Source organism: Arvicola amphibius, chromosome 8 (genome assembly GCF_903992535.2).
Source record: "Arvicola amphibius chromosome 8, mArvAmp1.2, whole genome shotgun sequence".
NCBI lineage: Eukaryota > Metazoa > Chordata > Mammalia > Rodentia > Cricetidae > Arvicola > Arvicola amphibius.
In genome coordinates, this window is record NC_052054.1 from 13221083 (window position 1) to 13244067 (window position 22985).

The 22985-nt window shown below is 37.8% G+C and overlaps 1 protein-coding gene across 1 annotated transcript in view; it reads right to left on the bottom strand.

Annotated features, from left to right (window-relative positions):
- Positions 1-1492: 1492 nt before the first annotated feature.
- The window catches only part of Oprm1 (opioid receptor mu 1), a 37840-nt gene continuing 16347 nt past the window's right edge, over positions 1493-22985 (bottom strand). Inside the window, exons 2-3 of the mRNA XM_038339174.1 lie at positions 2793-3145; positions 1493-2028 (exon numbers count right to left, since the gene is read on the bottom strand). Of these exons, the coding sequence (XP_038195102.1) occupies positions 1493-2028; positions 2793-3145 (889 nt within the window). The remainder of the gene's footprint in view (positions 2029-2792; positions 3146-22985) is intronic.

A 22985-nucleotide genomic window follows, 5' to 3' on the forward strand; every position in this document is an offset into this window, starting at 1 on the left:
GATCTAGCTCTTGTAGACCAGGCTGGTCTCGAACTCACAGAGATCCGCCTGCCTCTGCCTCCCGAGTGCTGGGATTAAAGGCGTGCGCCACCACCGCCCGGCAGAAACCCAGTTCTTTATGGCTTTGATTTTCAAGCTGGAAACAGGGACATAAATTTGTTAATACTTGCTTTTGCAACAGGAATGAATCTGCCACCATTACCACATGCTCTCCAGGGGAACTGGCTCACATGTTTTATGTTAGCCACGTGTCTCATTTAGGTATGAGGATTCCATGTGTCCTGAGGCAGATTCATGTAGGTTGTATTGCATAACTATGACGTTGTGAGAAAGATGGAGCCTTGGCTAGGCTGGGTAGTCGCAGCTGGGGTGAAAAGGGACATGGAGAGATGGGTATGAGGAAGAGACGGCAAGTGGAAACAGCTACCACTGTGGTGGTCAAGGCCTTCCTCAGGCTGCTCCCCTGCTGGACTCTGAGGTCTTTTGTATAAAGCTGCTGTCCTCATAGCCCTGCCCCTTGAGAATATAAACTTGACCCAAAATTTTGACCCAAGCAATTATTTCACAGGAGTCTTGAACTCCAGTTTCGTGTTATAAAATTTTATATGCTGTGATTTTTTTTTCAGGTGTGGGAAGCATTTTGGAACACTTATTTATTTAAAATTTATTGATAATTTAGTCATACGTGTACTGACATTTTAGGTTAGATGTCAAATTATTGCAAAGTGGTGAGTTAGGGAGTTTTGAGAGTATTAGAGATAACTTCTTCATTTCTTGTACAGTTACAATATCATGAGTAAATCTTGGATCTTCCTGGGACTCTCCTGGACATAGGAAGGAATACATGTCCAAACATCTAGTCACTCTTAAATAATTTCCAAATAGTATGGACAATGTTTAAAATGGATGTTAACATAATAGTTAGCAATATGCTGGCATTTGCTCTAGTGTTCAGACACCAGTTATTACAAACCAAAGCCTTAACAAATACAGAGATGGGTATACTTTGGTTTGTTTTTCTCTTTTCTCCTTTTCCATGACATTGATTTTTGGGAATATCTTGTATTTACGACCACAGCAGACAAAGCTCTTTAACAACAGAATTAGAGTGTGGTTGGCTTTTAAGTGGCAGAGATATTAGTGTGATGTTGTTGCGATGTAGAAAGTTTCTGTGTGAAACAAGGACTCCAAGGTAGAATTACATCTAGGATGTACTACAGCCATTAATTTTGCAAAGAAGACAAGGCTAGGAGGATAGTAACTTTTCGCAGCTTGATAGACCGTTGGTCATCGTATTCCTATACCTAAATAAACATGTTCAAATATATTGAGCACATTTATGTGACACATCTTTCTGACATCGTGATGAGAACTGGGTCCCCTCCTCCCTCTCTTCTTGGGCCTGGCCTCAGTTCCCCAGTAACTGATCTAAAGGTTTTAAATATTGTATTGCTACAAGATGATGTATTTTTTTAATAAGCTGTATGTAATTCTAGAAAGCACATACCTGATGGTTAGTTCGATCCACTGTGTTAGCTGTGGAGGGGTGGTCTCTAGTGTTCTGACGGACACGAGTGGAGTTCTGCTGTTCGATCGTTGAGGAGGTTGGGATGCAGAATTCTCTAAAGCAGCGCTTGAAGTTTTCATCCAGGAACGCATAAAGAACAGGGTTCAGGCAGCTGTTTGTGTAACCCAGGGCGATGCAGAAGTGCCAGGAAACTGTCTGGAAGGTGGTCTCTGGAATCGTGATCAGGGCTTTGATGATGACGTAGATGTGGATGGGGGTCCAGCAGACGATAAACACAGCCACGACCACCAGCACCATCCTGGTGATCCTGCGCAGGTTCCTGTCCTTTTCCTTGGAGCCCGACAGCATGCGCACGCTCTTGAGACGTAAGATCATCAGTCCGTAACACACGGTGATGATGAGGACCGGCATGATGAAGGCGAAGATGAAGACGCAGATTTTGAGCAGGTTCTCCCAGTACCAGGTGGGATGCGAGAACGTGAGGGTGCAATCTATGGACCCTGGAAGAAAAGAATTTTCAAGGAAAATTAGCAGCAACATTTAGTTATAGCATTAGGTACCAAAGCTGCTCCTTTGTCTACTAATAGCTTTGACCTGAGCTAAGTTTCTTACACAGACGTGTGAGGAAAGAATGAAACTTATTTATTGATTACAGAGAATTTACTTCCTTTCCTCCCTTCCTACATTTCCCATTTTTCTGTCCACTTGTATCACATTAAGATTTTATGAAGCCAGAGTTATGTACATTTTGCAATGAATGAGGCACTTGTCGGGTTTATGCTGTTATAAAAGCTGTAACCATTGTCCCAGGTTCCCAGGAGTTTCCTGCTAACGAATGGCTCCCCTCCACTTCGGAATGGCAGTTGCTGTTAAGTCAGGACAGGTTGAGAATTTAGAGCAAGCCTCAGTGAAACGTTCTCTGGACTTAAGTTTAAATTATGTTTGGAAAAGCTATGCTCCCATGTACTCAACATTTTGTTGAAGTAAGTTCAGAGAAATCAGCAATAGTAGACTTTGGTCCTATTAAAATTCCTAGAAGGCCTATAATTATAGAGAAATCTTCCCATTTCAATATATTTAAAGGCATTTTCTTACCATATTATTTTAGTTTTTTATTATTTTTATTATTATAGTTAATTAAGTAACCAATTTCTTAATTGAAAGTACAGTTCGGCAAAGACACTGTGCCATGAATTCTACTTGGCTCAAGATACTACCCCAACACATCAGACTAGACTTGACTCAGGCCCATGTTCACCCTTACCCTGCCTGTATTTTGTGGTTGCCATGAACATAACAGGCAGACCAATGGCAGAAGAGAGGAGCCAGTTGCAGACATTGACAATTTTGGCATTTCGGGGGGTACGGAAATCCAGGGCCTTGACCGGGTGGCAGACAGCAATGTAGCGGTCCACGCTCATGGTGCAGAGGGTGAATATGCTGGTGAACATGTTGTAGTAATCTATCGAGATGACGATCTTGCAGAGGATGGTTCCGAAGGGCCACGTTCCCATCAGGTAGTTGACACTCTGAAAGGGCAGTGTGCTGGTTGCCAAGGCATCCGCCAGAGCAAGGTTGAAGATGTAGATGTTGGTGGCGGTCTTCATCTTGGTGTATCTGGGAAACAGGAGAACAGTGGAGGGATTATGAGAGACACCACCTGAAAGACTGGTGTCATTCCCTTAAGAGAACATCAGTTGTAGACCCAGGACTCTGTCAAAGTAACAGTTGACTGTTTATGAGTTCCCATGAGATAAATAGTAATTTCCCTAATTACAATTTTTCTTTTCTATAAAATCGTTATTACAATAGAAAACATGGCAATTGTGGGTGTTGTTTATTTACTTGAGACAGTCTTATGTCCCAGACTGGCCTCTAATCTGCTATACAGCATGGCTGGTTGAGCTCATGATCTTGAACTCATGAACCCCCTAACTCTAACTCCCAGGTTTTGGGATAAAACCATTTCCTTGTCTTTAATGTAGCAATTGCTGTGATTGGTGCAATTGACATGGGAACTATCAGAGAGTGGATAACGATACTCTGGATATAAGAGAATATTTCAGCTATATGGAGAGATTTAAAATTATTGAACACTGTTATGGTACAAGGACAAGTGTACCTCTGCATATGCATAGATACATATCATAGGTACATCCCTGTACTGTCTGCTATGGGGCATGGAAATGATCATTGGTAAATAGAGCAGGTGAGGAACAAGTAAAGTAGAAAGCATTCCAGAAGCCCATATTTTGTCTTAAAGTTCAAAGAAGAATGTTGTGGTAGGAGTAGACTGTTCTAGAAGGAGAACAAGAACTCTACTCAAGGCATAGAGTTGAAATGGTACAATGAATGTGTTTGGCATTCTGAAAGGTAATATTCTACCAGGAAATGGTGGTGAGTATGAGGGGGAAGTAATACAGATGCCAGGAGGTAGGGAAAGAGTATGTGATGATGAATAAGCCCTCACCCAGTGGTGATTGAAATTTAAGACATTTTTGGCTTTAGTTTTAAGGTCTTTCTTGAACTGTTATTGACAGGTAAGAAATTATACATAGTGAGTGCAATTTGGCAAGTTTTGACATATGTATATCTATGAAATCACTTCCATCAAAATCAGTTTTTGGTTGTATGCATCAAAAGTCCTTTCCTTTATATTGCTAAGAAATTTGTCATTGTGTGACTATACCCCAACTCCATAATCCATTAATTTGTCAATAGGAAGTGACTGACATATGGTTTTTGGCTGTGGTATATTAATCTACTGTGAGCACCCAGTTAAAAATAGAATGCACTTCCTCTCTTGGCTAAATTGCTAGGAGTGTTGTTTGTCTTGCATGTAAGCAGAAAGTTGAATGATGAGGTAGGGAGGATACGCATTTGTAATAATAAATTAGATTGATGATAGAATACATCCTGTACATAGCTCCCACCTATTGCTTTCCCCTCTTAGTATTTTATGCACTCAAATTCTTTAATATTATCCCCAGAATTATGCTAGAGATGACTTCCTTCCCATTCTGTCTGTGAGCTGTGCAGTAGGCTTTGTTATTGGTTCAGGCCACAAAGATGTTAAGAGATGGAGATCACAGGAAATAGATTCGACTTCTGGCTTCAGTGGAGCCACTATGGTTTGATTTTTTTTACATGGTCCACATATTCACAGTGTGAATATATTATATTCACTTTATTATTAGTGAGAGGTCTTTTAAGAGACAAGAGTAGCAGGATATCTTTGGGCTATTGATTCAGGATTTTGTCCTCAAAATGAATTGGCCTAGTCATTCTAACCCTGGTTGTTACTTGAGAGAAGAATGCTATAAAAGGGTAAGAATGAGCAATGTCCAGCATCATTCTGAGCTTCCTCCAGACATTTAGTACCTTTTGCTAGCATGAATGCCCATCATGACATCAGCCATGATATGCATGGTGTGATTCAAAGAAGGGCTCTCACCAGAGCTGGCGCCATGTTGTTTGAAATTTTAGCCTTTAAAGTTGTGACTTATATAAACCTCTTCCTTTTTATATATTATCTGGTCTGAATTTTTTTCCATAAACACTGGAAATGAGCTAAATAAAAAACTAGAGGTTTTTCCCTTATGGGAGGTTTATTTTAAAGAGGGCACCAAATCTGAGGATTTTATAGCCTATAGTTGTTGGGAAAACTCATTTAAAAATGGGGTTTCAAAGCCCTCTGCCTGAGGATTTTAAAGAACACAAGAGACTGCAATACTTGAAGCAAGGGCTTCCCTGGACTTTTTATTTACAGAAGCTAGTACACTCCTTTAAAATTTCAGTTTGTGCTCAGAGGCTTTCAGGCAAGCATGTTTAAAAATCTAAGTCATTCAGCACCAAACAGCTAATTTTTGTGGGATTTGGTATTCTAGAGCCTCTGGTATAGGGCATTAATTCAATGTTCCAAGACTGTTTTGGTGTCCGTGAACAGCAGGGAGCAGAACCTTTATACTATTTCATGGGCATCACCAGGACCAGCCAGCTGAGTCTGTTTCCTGAGTTCCACTTTGGACACCTGGTGCACTCTGCAGAACTTGCAGAGCAATTGGTGCATTTCAGATGCAAGGTGCTGTGGGACACTGTAAAAATTTGTCACTCACATTGGTTTAAAAAATGCTGATTGAATAGTATCCAGGCAGAAAGTATAGGCAGGGTAACCAGACTAGAAGAATTCTGGGAAGAGGAAAGGAGAGATGCAGTCCAAGCCAGATGCAAAGGAAACAAGATGAGAATACCTTACTGAGAAAAAATACAAAGTAATGTAGCTAAACATAGATAAGAATTATAGGTTAATATAAGTTGTAAGAGCTAGTTAATAATAAGCATGAGCAGAAAGCCAAACAGTTTGTAATTAATATAGGCCTCTTGTGTGTATTTGGATCTGAACAACTGTGGGACCAGATGGGACAGAAACTTCCATCCTGAAGGCCACCCTGAGTTGTTTTAGAGCTATTATTTCCTTCAAGGACTTTAATATAGGAAGGTAGAGACAGCCAGTTATCTTGAGATAAGTCAATGAGATTCAGTAAAGACCATATACCTGACAAACATAAAGCAGATACTTTCAACAGAAGCAAGTGTTATGGAAATCAAGTTATAATAGCGATTTTAAGCTTTTAAACTCATTTACTTTAATGTTCAAGATATTGAAAAAATTTTGATGTTGTGATAAATGGAAAGATTTCTTTCCCCCAAAGCAGAAAATGATTTTTTAAAGATAAGCTATTGATGATAGGCCTGTGATCCAAAGGCATACCATATGACATTAGTCACACTCTGGAGAGAGTACCTTCAGGCAGCTTTCTGACCCATTTCACTCTTAACATTTTCTTTAAACTTATTTGCTCACTTAGAATGCATAGTTTATTTCAGTTAAAAAATTATTTCCTCCCTTGTAATGAGGTGCTTGTGCAATAAAATTTGATTAGTATTTATCATAAATGGAAAAGTGAGTGGAGGGTATGCAAAATTTTCAATTCTGCTATGTACATGTTTATCACAGTATCATATGAGATTAACACATGGTTAATACATACAAAATATTACTTGTCAATTAAATCAAACAAAGCAAATATTAAGATCTTTCCACTGGCGTTTTATAGAAACACTGATATTGAATTTTTCTCATGAGGTCTGTACACCTTTCCTCTGAAGTGAACTGGAATTTCAATGCCAGTTACTCATGCTTTGAGCCATTTTAGTAGCTTTCTAAATATATGAAAGAGAATTATAGGGCCTGGAGGTTTGTTGATGCCTTCAGTGTATTTCCACAGTCTTTCATCTGGAGAAATGCTTTGCTTGGGGAAGGGGTACTGCTACTCAGCAAAGGAGCCTTTCATTATGCTCTGCTCTGATGTGGTGGTCTGGATGTCTTCTTAAGAAACTTAGATGAATTATCAGAGACACACTAGATTCCATAAGGAGTAAATAAGCCAGAATTAGCAAGTAGAGAAAGATGTAAGATAGAGGAAGGATTGTCTTTTCCATTCTCTTTGCTTGAGCAAGTCTTGACAAAACCCATGAATATTAAATGCAATCCTTTCTCCACCCTTTAATTTCTCTACTTCTTACTATGCAAGGAGAATGGAAGTAAAAAGAAGGAAGTGAGCAGGTACAAAAAGTGAATGAGCAAGGCATATGGCCTGGCAGACTGTCTTCTGGACTCCCATGCCCTTCCTGGTGTTGGCTGCACCTGTCTCTACTAAGCAGTGACCCAAATATTTGCTTTCTAGTTATCCCGTTAATAATTTCATAATAAATACTGAAAATACATGTATTCTAGATGAATGATTAGCTATGTTTTGTAAACTCAAAGGCATAACTATGCAAAATAACTTCAAATATGTGTTCATCTTAGGACCATCAGAGTTTGACTACCTGGGTATGTGTACAACCCACGTCCTAGGCTGGCATGAGGCTGTGCAAAGTCTCTTTTATTGGTCCCTCTCTGTGGTCCCTCTCACATGGCACACGCACATCTTTTGCTTCTAAATGTCTACCCTTTGCATGTGGTTACAAAGCAACTACAGTGTGTTGCTACACTTGTTCTTCTTGCCATTTTCCCAATTATAGCTACTTTCTAAAACCTCACTGAGTTTAGTTCGCTAATGGTAAATGAAACCGCAGCAATCCAACAACCTGTGTGGCCATCTACCAGCAGCCTGGCCAGTCTTTCCTCTGATTTGTTTCTGAGTTAGTTCTTCAAATGGTGATGACTTTTAGTTCAGAAACAAAACTGAGAGAGGGAGTCTGAAAACAGGAAGAATACATTTTCCAGTTTGGTTTTATGGCTTTCTATCAAATTTATCATATATATCTTATATCCTATCTATCACATATCCTTCACCCTTTCCTCCATTATGCTATAGGTATTTGCAATAAAGCCAATGGGATTTATAGGAGAAAAGTCTCCAGCCTTGGGCCCTTTCTAACCTTTCAGGATTTTACCAATTTGAGTGAGGAAGGAAGAAGTTTAATTACACAAGGCTCTGTGAATTTCTTTTATAAATTTGGCACATATACTTGTTTTGCCATGACCTTTGTGGCCACATCTGCACACAGAAATCCATATTTATAATGGAGGAGGAACAACCCTTTGAGCATTATCTTTTCAATCTCATGATGAACAAGGTAAATCAAATGAAATAAAGGTGCTTGTCCTACATTGCAGGTAATTATGCAAGCAGAGACATTGTCAAGTGAACAACTGTCTGAATTTCTCCATTATTATTCAGGATGGGGTATATGTGAGTGGATGGTGCCAAGGAGAGGCAGGAAACAAGGAATAGAGAGAGGGGAATTCTATAATAACAAGTCCCAAAGGAAAACTATCATTGTCCATGAATATGGAAAGAGGCTATATGCTAGTTTGCTGTTTTCTGTTACATTTTCTACTACCTTCGTTAAGGAGGAAACAGGGATCTCTCTGTAAATTGCTTAAATCAGTTCATCTGTGTTTCTTTCAAAGGTATGCTACATGGCCATTGACCCGATTCCCCACGAGCCAATACTAGCAGAGAACAGTTGAATGACCTCAGAGTGAATCTTCCTCTATAGGTGAAAGGTGATTTATTTATCATTTTACTCAAGGGAAGACAAAAGTTTTCAAAAAATTAAACAAAGAAGCATAGCCTTCCAGTGGTGGATTAGCAATTCTCATGTGTCGCTAGAATAAGGGACTACAGGAGCCCTTGACTGAGCTCATCCTTTTTACCTATATGTTCTCTGTTCCTGTTTTCTTTTTGTCTACTCTCCTTTTTTCAACCCCAATTCCCTCAGGGATGTCATGAGAAAAGAATCTTCCAGATAGAGTTACATAAAGTTTTACTTTCTTGGAGAATTGCTGAGCTATATGCATAGAAAACTTAAAATGAATAACCAATATTACTTTTACATCTGGGGCTAATAAAGGTCAGAGTAAATTGCAAATCTTCCATTGTTTGAAGTCTAATAGGGATGCATTTCTATTGTTCTAAGTTTCTTACCAACAGTAGTCTTCATTTCATTTAATTTAACTTTATACTTGGTTATTTGCAATTTTTCTGTTACTTTACTTAATATGTTTTAATTAACTTTTAAATCATGTGTATTCCATGTATATTGACTATTTCCAATGCCCCCAACTCTTTACCACTTTTGTATACATCTCCTCTTCTCCACGGCTCTCCTTGTATATCTGTCCCTGTCTGCCTGTCTGTCTCTCATATTCATGTTTCTTTGTTTTGTTTTGTGACACACTAAGATTAACTAGGGCCATCAGTATGACTGTCACATCCCAAATTTATAAGAAAAAACATGGTTTGCCTTTAAAAATTTTTTGATTCTATGATAAACACATAGTTTAAAGAAATGTTATTTTGCTTCATTGTATGATATAAATAGTTAGAATTGGATACAATTTTCTTATCTGTAACCTAGAACTTTCATTTGCTAATAAATAGAACACACACACACACACACACACACACAAGCTATTTCAAAACATCATCATCAAAGCTCCCATTTCAGAGCTACAGCTTTATGGTTCATGAATAGTAACATTTTATAGCTTTCAAATTCAGAACTTCTGAGAGGAAAGGAAATGTGTTCTATGATGTGGGATTCCCCTCTGTATGCTGTGAATACCATTGGTGAATAAAGAAACTGTCTTGGCCTATTGATAGGGCAGAACATAGGTAGGTGAGGAAAACTAAACTGAATGCTGGGAGAAAGGAGGCAAAGTGAGAGAGAAGCCATGTAACACTGCCAGAGACAAACACTGGAACTTTAGCTGGCAAGCCACAGCCATGTGGTGATATACAGATTAAGAGAAATGGGTTAAATTAATATATAAGGGTTAGCCAATAAGAAGCTAGAGCTAATAGGCCAAGCAGTGATTTAACTAATACAGTTTCTATGTGATTATTTTGGGGCTGAGCAGCCATGAACCAAGAAGAAACTAACCCTCCCTGAAATAGATTGGTGCCCATGTGTCCAACTAAATCCACGTAAAACCCGAGAAAGCTTAAAAAGGAATCCTAGGCATGAAAGAACATAGTTAAGCATGGTTTGGTAGTGGCATTCTCTTGGTTGACTCTGTTTGCCAGAAGCAAGCAGAGGCATGGCTCCTTTAAGAGAGGTTTTCCTGATTCAGTGGTAGCACAAAAAAAGCTGCAGCTTTGAAATGCTGGCTTTTTGGGCCTTGCTGCCAGTGCTACCTCTTACTCTTTCAGGAGGCTGAGCACTTAAATGGGGTTTGTAAGCAGTGTGTTTCAAACTGTTAGTTGCTTGACATAGTCCCGGTGTATACTTGGAACTGGGGTGGTGTGCACAGCTCAGAGGCAGCAAACAGCTCCACCATACTGGGCTGGGTGGGGCAAACAGGAAGTTCTGTATTTACCCTAGCAACGGTGCAGCTTAAGTTCATAAGAAGTGCTAAGCATTTTAAAAAGCACTTCTGGTCAGAAAATAATTACGGATATGCAATAATGGAAAATCCAGGAAAAAGACCACTAATGAGACACAGTGTGTTTTAAAATATTTACGTAGGCTTGGGAGAGAAGAAAAAGAGTATAGAGAGTTATCAAAAGAAGTAATTGGCTTATAGAAAAAAATGAAACAAAGTCTTTAAAGAGACAGAGTACAGACAGTCATAGATTAAAAGGAGTAAAGAACAATAAGCCATGTAAAGATGAAATATACAATGAGTCTGGATTATATATATTATTGTGTTTCCTTTTGATTTTTTTGACTGTAAAGAAGCTAAGTAACCAAGATATATACTTTAAAGGTTTATTGTCTTCAAAATATGGATCTAAGGATATGTTGCTTTGGAAAAGAGGTTATTGTTTGTTTCTACAGAAGATAAAAACTTGTGTATTCATTCCAGGTTAATGTGGTTTGATGGACCAAGACCCTCTGAAAAATTGCTGTGAACACTCCCCCAAAAATTACTTTACCCAACTGCTGACTGAGATGATCTTAGCACACAGGATACACCATGAAAGACCTGAATAACAATCACAGCACCACAATCAGCAGGAATTAGTCTAGAAAATTACACCCAAATTCCCAAATATTGTTTATAAATGTTTGTTTATATATAAAGTGGGATAGGATATATAGATGAATACTTTGCATTGGTATTGATCTTGTTTTATAGATACAAATTTAAAGTCAATTTTGTTATATTTTTATTTCTGCTCTTTATTAAGGTATTATGTTTGTCCAGCTCATTTAAAAATGTAATGTATAATTAAGAAATATAAGTTAATAGATAATCATCTATATAGTCATGCTTCTAGTCATGTTAGTTAGGTTTTTTAGATATATAGAGATACAAACCTTTCAAAGACCTACAGAATATGGCATTTAAATGGTTTAAGAATTTAGGACTTTTCATGAAAATAAAACACATCTGTTCCTGGCAGCACCAATTTACTTTAAGAGTAAGATGGGCATCAAAGAGGCTCCTTATGGAGTTTGTTAGCCATTTGGGAAAGAAACTGCTTTTGCCTGGACTGCTTGATGAACTGGACATGTAGGACCCACAGAAAAATGACTGCTGAACTTGCCTAAAGGTGAGACAATCCTTTAAGGTTCTAAAAAACTTCATGAAAGAGTCTGTTAAACATTCTGCAGGACACAAAAAAGTGACTGATGAGCTGCCAATATAGGTGGAACTGTCTTTGAAGTTTCCTGCTTCATAGTAAAGTCTTATGGATAATAGGGGCCTGTAGGCTAAAGATGGATGCCCCAATGGTAGAGAAGAACTTTGGGTGACTGTCCCGGTAGTGAGATGTCTCTGCTAAATCTAGAGTTTTGGAAGTTGCTTATAATGTGCTTCCTGTTTACTTAGGTAATATTATATCCTTCTGGAGTCTTTGATGGAATTGAAGGATTTATAGTTATAGTTTTCCTTAGTTATGATAAAAGATAAAGTAGATATAAATATTGTAACTACAATTCTTGCTTGATACCTGTTTTGTTATATGCAATTTTACTATGTTTAAGTTAAAATCTTCCTTTTTATTTAAACAGAAAAAGGGAGGGGGAGGTGATGTGGGATTTTCCCCTGTATGCTGTGAATACCATTGGTGAATAAAGAAACTGCCTTGGCCTGTTGATAGGGCAGAACTTAGGTAGGCAGAGAAAAAATAAACTGAATGCTGGGAGAAAGAAGGAGAGAAGCCATGTAGCCATGCCAGAGACAGACACCGGAAGTTTAGCTAGTAAGCCACAGCAACATGTCATTACACAGATTAATAGAAATGGGTTAAATTAATATGTAAGTGTTAGCCAATAAGAATCTAGTGCTGATGAGCCAAGCAGTGATTTAACTAATACAGTTTCTGTGTGATTATTTTGTGGCTTAGCAGCTAAGAACCAACAAGTAGCCCTCCTTGCAACAGTTCTATGCACCCACAATGCATAAAATCTAGCAACTTCAGATAATGGTGTGCCTGTAGACATTTCTTTAGTATTGAAAAAAAAACATGAATAGAACTCTGAAATATGCTAAAATGGCATCAACATTATTAATACATTTTTGAAACAAATGCCAGTTTCAATATTAGAAAACCTAATTGTAGAAGCTTGTAAAGATCTGTGGATACTCAGGTTAAAATTCTTCAGAGAATGTAGGCTATTGGTAAATAGTTTTCCTTTGAAATTAGGCTTTAATGACACACAGGCACTTTAGGTGTTGTTTACTGACCTTGCTCTTCAGTAGTAATTTGGTGATGTTGTAGTCATCCAGTATAAGTAGGAGATGAACAGTGATACAGGGAAGGAAAAAAAGCAGTAGACACAGATAAGGAATTATCTACCCTTTAAAGCATTCTAGCATAAGATGGGTACCACCGGATGCTTGTTGAAAGGGGCTAAATAAAGGGACTGGAGTACAGCAGTTTAATTCATTGTGATACAAGCAAAGTTTTCTTAGCAACACCAAAAACTTGAAATAAAATGAAGAGAGAGTATTTATTTTTGTCTGGTTAATCATCAAAGTTTAAAGTCATTAACTGATGTCATCACAGAAACTCATGGAATAAGTCTGAGGTAGACTACCTCAAGACCACGTTATTGAACACCCTGTGTTACAGGAAAGGACAGGCACAGAGGGCTGTGAGTTTGAGAGTGTCCTCTCCACTTCATTTCTACAGATTGCACTAGGAGCTGAAATGTCTCCACTATACTGCCTTCTGAGACTTGCATATTTATGAGTGCTTTCCCAACAAGGTTATAAAACACGTTGCTCCTGAAAATTTCTGCTCATGGTCCAGTTAAATCAGGCTAACCATGGAAAACATTTATTTTCTTTGCAGAGTTATATCTGTTTAGAGTATCTCTGAAATCAGTTTTCTGTGATGTGTGTGTGTGTGTGTGTGTGTGTGCACGGACACGTGTGCATGTGCATACACGCATCTGGGTGTTCACATGTGTTTGTGTGCATCTGTGTGTGTATATGCATGTGTGCATGTTATTCATACAGACTTTCCTTACTCTGAGGTTGTTAAAATGATCTAAATGGTAACACCAATAAATCATACAATGGGATTTCACTGGGTCTGCTCACCTCTATCAGAGAGGGAATCAAAACAAGGCTGAGTCTTAGAGTACTTCAGTACATAGCAGGTACTCAACATGCTTATATTTGTGATACAATAATAAGATTGGGGCTGCAGAGATAGCTCAGCAGTTGAGAGCCTTTGTTGATCTTGCGCAGGACCTGAGTTCAGTCCCCAGTTATCCTGGTAGTTTGCACCCATCTGTAATGCCAGTTCTGAGGGATCCGACACCCTCTTCTTACCACCATGCTCACCAAGCAAGACATTCATGAGCAGAAGATAAATAAATAAAATGAAAACCGAGATCATCCTTGTGATGAAACATTAACCCCATTTTCTCCTCTTCATTTTTATATCTCAAAGACCATTTGTCGGGGTATTGTTGTTGTTTACTCAATGAGACTAATAGAACACCTGGCACGAGTTGGGTGCAGTCTAGAAGCTGTCCAGCTGGCGTTACACTGCCTGTGGCTTTCATTGATTTTGACTGTGGCATTCTGTCCACTGTTTCCTTTTCCTTTACTCACCCTATTATTCTAAGAGATATAGTTTTCATCGTTTCCTTTATTATAGTATTTTTTAAAAAGTTTTCTTTTCTCTATGTGAAATGTCTGTTTATTTGACATTGGTGGCCTGTCCAGTTCAGGATGTGTGGGCAGTTGTTTCAACAAAGGTTGCTTTTCTTTCATACCTCTGTTCATGCTTTTAATATATAATGTTAGCTTTTTGGTATCTACTCATGTCCAACTTCATGTGATTCTTCCTGTTTTGTGGAAACATTGATTTTATTTATCTGAAAATATTAAGTATAATATTTTAAAGTCATTATATGATTTCTTTTTGTGGCTTTTTTAGGTTGTTGGATCCCCATTAGTCTTCTTCATGGTATAATACTGCCATTCATGAGCAGTAAGATGATGGGAGATTCGAGGGAGATCTTTGAAGTCAATAATCATCACAGCCTACCTGGAGTCATGGCTGGAATTATCCAGTTTTTAATAAATATAGTGGATGGGATGAGTTGTATTAACGCATGATATGCTAGTGTTTCCTAATCTGGTTTTGAGTGCCTTCTGATATCCAGAGAATTGCTAATCTCTCAGATGCAGCCCAGCATTCCTGCCCCAGCCACTGCACCATTGCCTTTGTCCAGTTTGGAGACTGGAAGGCATACAGCATGAACTGACACAGTTACTGCCACCATGTGGGACACGTTTTCGCAATGTAATGACATTGGTGTCCCTTCCGAGTTCTAACTGTTCATCCAGGCTTTCTGTTTGTCTGGTTAGGAGAACACTCTTCCTTCTAACTCCATGATTCTAACAGTCTCAGTTCTCTCAGTTCTCTTATCCACCCCTTTAAAAGGAAGAATAAAAACACCTATCTTACAGTATAAGGCAAGAAAAATTGTATGTGTGTAGTTTTCCTTTATCTCCCTATCTGTGAGGTTTGGCTTCTGAATGGAAATTCACTTTATGTCCCACAGCTCTGGTTTGTAAATTTGAAATAACTGTTCTCCTTGCAGAGAAGCCACCTGTTCAGGTTTGGGACAAGGTGGGCTGGTGTTTCAATCTGGATTAGAAACAGGAAGATAGCAGGATACAACTCAATCATTTCCACCACAAATGTATTGATCAATAGCAAGGACAATGCTATTTCTTCTTCATATGCTAATTTGTTTTATATTCCCACAATGGGTTAAAACATTACCAGGAAAGACAGTAACACTTAACTGGACTCATTAAACTGATATTTTACCGTTTTCATAAATTTATGTGTGGCTATCATTGATAAGTTATTTACTTATGTTCTTTCAAAAATAATTTCTAAGGTGTTCTGGATATGGGAGCAGGCAATAAAGTTTTTTTTTTGGTTATTTATAGTGGACCATATTGAAAATCCAAAAGATTGAATTTACTTTCAAACAGTATAGAAAACCAAATAAAGGCAAATCTTGTGTTATTCATGGACTTGAGAATCCATTTCAAATTTCTCATGCTCATACCTGAAACCATAGTTCCAGTTAAAATGAGTGAGGTTCAACAGAGTATCGGCTGCTCTGTCTATTTGTGCTAGACCTCAGAGCTGTATGGAGTCTATAATATCCTGACTGTTCTGCTTTGGTCAACCTCAGCAATCTATGGGTTTTCCTGGCTCTGATGTTCACATGTACAGCTATCATCAATTAAGACAGTTTTGGTCATTGTATGGAGTCTTGAGAGACTCCATTCCTATGGGAATAAAATATACTTGCTATGACACCTCAGTATTTCCATCTCAGTTCTCATGTGAAGTTACCTCACTGCTGTGGGAGATGTAATAATGAGATACGATAGTCAAGAGGTTGAGTAATAGTGAGAAAGATAAAAAGCCCCAGACACTGTTCAGAGTTAGTTTAATTGTAATCAGGGTGTTCTGTGTGGAGCAGAGTTTCTCTGGGTATCAAAATTATATGAAGATTCTCCATGATACAACAAACAAACAAACCATCACCCTCAAAAAACAATAACAAAAATAAGTTGACTTTATAATCTTGTTTATGAGAGAGATAAAATAGAATCTGCCCACAACCAGAAAAAAGCAAAACATCTCCTGATCAACATGACCACTGCTTCTCAGGCAGATGACCCCTTCCTTATTTCTTAACTATACTTCTCTATGTATAAAGTTATTGATGCATTTTTATCGAGTTACCTTTGTGTGTTCATTCAGACGAACTTCTGTTTCTTCAAATTCTCTTGTGATAACCAACCTGAAATTTTTGTGATGTTGCCTCTTTATTAGTATAGCAAGCTTATTGAATATAAAAAAAGTTACAGACATATCCCTGCTGTTTTGGGGCTCATGTACATTGATTGTGGAGTGCACTTGTACCTAGTAATGTAAATTAGTAGGTTGTACCCTCACCAGGAGGCCAAAGAAAATCAGCCATGGAGAGAGGCCTTAGAAATTCTCCAGCTATGTGAACAGAGGAGAACGGACCATTGGGGGGGCGCTATAACTATGACACCTGCTGTACCACTAATGTTTTGGCATGTGCACTCAGCAGTGTTTGTAGAATAGGAAACATCCAGTCCAGCTGAAGCTAGGCAATTACGAAGGCAAGGATTTTGTACCATCTCACCATAATGTCAGCACTGGCTCCGTTTTTCAGATCCTCTAGCCATGCACTGTGCCTATAGTCCCACACACTAGGCTATCTCTACCTATAAGATACTTCTCACATCTTCAAATCCTAGCCAAAACAACTACCACCACCAACAAAACCCAAACCAGACTTTAATTCTAGATGCCCTCGAAGTGAAGAACTACTTATCATAATCATTTGATTTTTATTTATAGTAGGTTTTTTCATATCTTCTAGAGACAGTGTATATTTTACAATAAATATGTAGTGCTCTCTGAGTTAAAATCTTAGGTATCAATGTCCTGGATGCTCGAACAGCAGTCCTAAGAACAAGCCTAACCCCATTCAAGGGCTATGAATCTATAGACCAGTGAGTAAGTGAAACTGTCTTGCTTATGTTAATTTTCTTTAATTTGCATTCTTTATCAAGTTAGAAATAACATTCAGGTATAGCTTGATAGGGACAATGTCTTTAAAACTAGGGCCCATAGATCTGAGCACCTTGTCTGTGACCTTAATCATGTGACTGAACCTTGATTTCCACATCATTAAGATCTGATTCCATTACCAATAAAGATGACTGCTGAACCAAAGGAAAAGATAATGGAGCAACACACTGCTTCTGCACATTACTGTGACAGCTAGCAGGTGTGGCCTGCTCACTGTGTGCCTGGCATCATTCTAAGAATGTTCCTTGGATTTTTTTTTCAATTTTCATAACAAACTTATGAGATGTATACCATTAATTTTTTGGTAGATGAATACACTAGGATTTATGAACGCTGACTATCTCACTTAGAAATAAGCGAGGCAAGGGATCTGAGCAGATGGCTGAGTAGGAAGCTCTAAGAGTCTGTCTTCCCCACTAAGCTATGATTACACTGGCAGAGTCTCTCTGATGTAAATATTTTGGAACTTTGGAGTACATTGAAGACTTACAACTTCCAGAGGAACATTTGGGCAGTAAACCACAGTTAAGTTTGGTCAGTTTTCACATAGTAAAACTGTGTAAAAGTGTGTAAACTCCAAGCAAGGTAGACATCAAGAATCCTGTCCTACAAATATCAATGTGTGTGTTCGGGTCGCATTGGTGCAGACACAGAGGCATGGAGCATTGTGAAATCCTTTCAATGGTACAAATCTCTCCTCCTACAGCTAAAACAACATGAGGGGCATCTAAAGGTCCTGGGATCTTCCTTCTCACTTCCTTCATTGTTTTGAGAACCACTTTTCTTTTGGAAGATAGACATGTAAGATTAAGACAGCGAACAGAAAATGTATGTATATATATATATATATATATATATATATATATATATATAAAAAATGAGGAAGTGACTATTTATGGCTAGTGAGAAGTACAGGCTCAGAAAAGTTAGAAAAGACCATATATTTTCATCTCTGGTCAATGCTTGAAACAGGTGATGATCTACATGATTTAAAACAAAAACAAAACCAAATACCCATGAACTTCAGAGAAAGGAGAGAATCTGGTTGTCAGATCTCACAGGCTATTCTATTCAAGGTAGATTTTTGCCATAAATACCTTACGGCACAGACACAGGAAAATACTGACTATTTAGAAGGAGCAGAATAAAGGTAGGGAGAGAAATAAAGCATAAACTGAAAGAGTGAGGATGTCAGTTCAAGTAGGAAAAACAACAACCTCAAAACAAGCCTTAATGATGGTCCACAATGTAATGGACCATTGTGGAAAACTCAGGAAAAGAATGAGTGGGCAAGATAGAAATACTGGGTAGATGTGCAAAAGCTAAAGTAAACCAGAGGGAAACCCTAGATCTAGAGATAATGATAACTAAAATGGAAATTAATGAGCAGAAGAATCAGAGTGCTGAGGGTCATCCAAGTTGAAAGTATCCAAGCTGAAGAACAGAAAGAATGAAAAATAGAGCCTAAGGGATGAGTGGGGAAATACAAAGGGAACTAAGACATAAAATAGAGAGAAAGAAGAGAGAGTGTTTGAAACAAGGCCAGGCACTCCTTAAGTTGGATGGGTGATGTGAAAACACAAGCATTAAAGAAGATGATTACCCTAGGTAGCATGGAACCAGACACTTCTTTTGAGATGCACAGTGAACCCGCCAAAAGACAAAGGGAAGCTTAAAAGCATCAAGCTTTTATCACGTGTAAGACTATGCCTGAGCAGCTTTCTCATCAGAAATGTTGGAAGCTGGAAGGTGGTCAGAGTGTTAGCAGACTTAAAGTGTCAAAAGGAAAACATCATCATGTAAGAATTTCTTCAGATGTGAGAGAGAAATTAGGACATTTCTAGATAAGCTAAAATTGATGAAATTTGCTAAATTTTGCAATTCAAGACATCCTAAAGGAGGTCTTGCAGGTTAAAGTAGAAATACAGTTGACCATAACTTGAAGCCATACGAAGATAAGATCTCACTAACAGAAAACTAATAAGCAATTATAAAAAACTAGCATTGTTGTAAGAAGGCCACTAGTTAGTTCCTGGCTACTTAGTCCTGAAATAATCACACAGAAACTATATTATTTATAACACTGCTTGGCCCATTAGCTCTATCTTCTTATGCTAACTCTTATATCTTAATTTAACCAATTTCTATATCACCATGAGGTCATGGCCTACCAGTAAAGTTGTAGCACATCTATCTCCAGCAGTGGCTACATGGCTTCTCTCTGACTCCACCCTTTCTCCCAGGATTCAGCCCAACTTTCCCTGCCTACCTAAGTTCCGCCGCCCTGCTAGTGGTCCAAAGCAGTTTCTCTATTCATTAATGGTAATCACTGCATACAGAGGGGACTCCTACATCATACAGAGGGAAATCCCACATCATAGCATCATTAAACTAGTGGTTTGTAGGTACACACTTCTCTTTTCTTCATGAATTACATACTGAGACAGTGAAAATGTAAGTCTAAAAGCTAGCATTTTGCTAGGTATATATGGTGACACATGCCTTTAATTGCAGCACTAGTAAGGCAGATGCAGGTGGATCTCTGAGAGTTTGAGGCCAGCCTGATCTATAAGAGCTTGTTGCAAAGCTACAGAGAAATCCTGTCTTGAAAAAAACAAAACAAAACAAAACAAACAAACAAACAAAAAACCCACCCTACCCCAACAAACCAAAATAAGTAAGTAAGTAAGTAAGTAAGTAAGTAAGTAAGTAAATAAATAAATAAATAATAAAAGCAAAGGAAAAAAAGCTAGTATTTCTTCAACCTTGTTTTGGAAGTCCACATTTTGTTTTCTATACAAGATACTAATGCCTTAAAAAAAAGCACCACCAGGAAGCAGCAATTATGACTAGACTGATAAACTGTAAGAGATCAGGTCAATAACCATCAAACTCTTCTAATAAATAAAACCTTTGGACATCAGACTTCTAGACATACATGCTACCAATCATCAAATATGTTTAAAGTATTGAAGAAAAGAAAGCAAACACTTTCCTATCCTTTCTAGGAAGGATGGGGAAGCGTTTGCAATGATTTGACATCAAGGTTCAAAAATTGCTGCCAGCAAAGAAATCTACAATCGATGTACAAATAAACTTATGAAAAACTGGTGCAAAAAGTTCTAAACAGAACACTGTCAATCAAGATTTGCTGCATATTATAAGTCGTGTAAGTTCAGGAGATCTGACACCCCCTTCTGGCATCTTTGGGCACATACATGTACACGAAAACAAATAATAAAACCAATCTATGAAAATAATTAAAATAGGGTAGACAAAATGGCTCAGTAGGTAAAGACACTGGCTGGTCAAGCCTGAGGATCTGAGTTTGATCCCCATGACCTAGGGCAGAGGGAGGGAGAACGTTAAATCTAGAAAATTGTGCTCAAGTACTGTGACACATCAGATACACACATGTGTATGTGCACACACAAAAGTTAAAAAATAATGAAAATGATATATTTGTACACTGTGCCATTATTACTCTAAAGAAAAAAATGTGAATCAGAGTAAAAGGAGCAATGGAGGCAAAATTTACATCTGTAATCTGTTTGCTGTGACGACTGGCCTTTTCAGCTCTACACTTCACTGATACAATATACACACCCAAGCTGTGAACTATCTGCATGATAATCAGTCTCACGGAGTTTATAAAGGTTCACAAACATCTCAACCCATGTTATTGCAAACAGATGCTGAGACCCCGTATTTAAACACCACTGAGATTCCTCACAAATTTCAGGCAGGAAGCAAACACTGTAGTTAGGAATAAGTTGATGCTCCTCGTTATGTCAATAGGAGATGTAACTAATTAGGATTTATTTCATTTGTTATCTGGAGTTTATAATTATGGAATTTGAAATTTTTTGGAAGTATAGCAATATATAAATGTTAAATAAAATGTCAGCACTATATAGTAGGCTTCAGATTGAGAGGAATTAAATGTGGGGAAAAAAAAAGCTGTTCCAAAGGTTGCTAAATTTTTAAAGGCGATTTGATTAATGCTTATGGCAATTTAACTTGAAATTCCATTTGTCAAAACTGCAACTGAGCATTCCTTTCTCTTCCTTTCAGTGTGCCCATGTTCCTGCTGCTACCTAAGTAGTTTAGCATTTCATTAGCACCTGCAATGCTGACTTTCAGGGCCAATTGAAAGAAAAATAAAGGCAATGCAATTTAGCTCCCTGGGACCCTGATTTACATAAAATTACATATTTATAACGACTGTTTTTCATCCAATAATTACGTAATTTTCTTGAACTTAAATACCGTGCCTACTTGGACTTTTTCTAAGAAACTAAAAGTAGCTTATTGAGGGTTATTTTTTCTTCTAAGTATGTTCAGGCAGAGATTTTTGGAAGGTATTTCCCTTCCCTTGTGGAGAATTCAATAGCATTTGTAAGGGGAAAATATGATTCATGAATAAACCAGTGATTTGGCAAAGCAAGGAAGTACCATTAGTTTTTAAAGGCTGGAAGTTCAGTCTTACAGTGTGACGGGGTTATTAAACCTAAGCAGGGTTGGCGCCCAACTTGGAATGGACTCCGTTGGCAGTAACAATGTTTCAGTAAGAAATAAGGAATACAAGTGTGGTTTTAATAGGACAGCTCCAAGGACAACGATGATTTATTCTTTCCTATGAAAGCTCTCTATGAACGAAGTATTGTGCTGCTTTTGGAATCATCTACTATCTTTGAAACTCCTTTTAGTTTTATATTAGTAAAAGTTTTTGTCCCTACTATATGTTTTACTTTAAAAAAATCTTATGAGTCTGGAAATATGTGTGTGTGTGTGTGTGTGTGTGTGTGTGTGTGTGTGTATGTGTATATATATAAAATACACACATATATATGTGTATTATATATATATATATGCTACAATAAAAATCACTATAATGTATATAGGCAACTCAGAACAGTTGGGTGTATTTAATATCCTTATTTTATGATCAAAATGATATATGTCACAGTTTCTCCTAACTAAAAGTAAAAATCTTATTAGGCTTTATGTGAAAATTTTGTGGTACTTTTCTTTACAGTATCTTGACATCCATATCTGTATTTTAAATTTTCAGAAAATACACATTTAATGATTATTCTGTTCCCCCATCAAATATCTCTTTAGTGGTTGACACTGTAGCATTCAATCACGCAATGCATGCTCACATTCATTTTTGATAAGCATGGTTTCCCACTGAGATACATCTGACCTGCCTTGCAGTGACTTTCAAGAACCAAGTTGTTTTCAAGTTGAAGGGTAGATATGATGGCAAAGTATGTGTGGGGGCTGTGCCAATGTCATGAAGATCATGGTTTAGTATTTATGTGGTTACAATAAGGCAGTTATTAAAAATGTGTTTGGTCAGATGAGAATATCCAGGTAATGATTGATATACATCTGGGGTTATCTTCTTGGCTTTAGCTTGCCAAGCATTTTGTCTCTGGTGGATAGGAAGACAACAGTTTAGGGTTAGCCCTAAACTGAACTATTTATTGTTGTTTTCCAGAAACAAACATCAGTCTAATTTCTATAACAGACTGTTACCATATTTTCTGAAATCAAACATAAACATTTGTTAAAAAAAACATTTGAATTCACACATTTCATTACTCAGTTTTACAGATAGGGAAATTTTAGTAATTTTGTGGCCATTGCATTTTCTGCTCTGTGAAGTAGCACTTCCTCTACTGCCCTAAGTGTCTAACGTCAGGTATTTGTGAAGTGCTTGGTATGCAGTAGAAGTCGGGACATCTGAGCTCACCTCCCAGAAACTCCTGTGCAATGCATCTCCCACCCCAGTGTACATGGCACAATCGTGT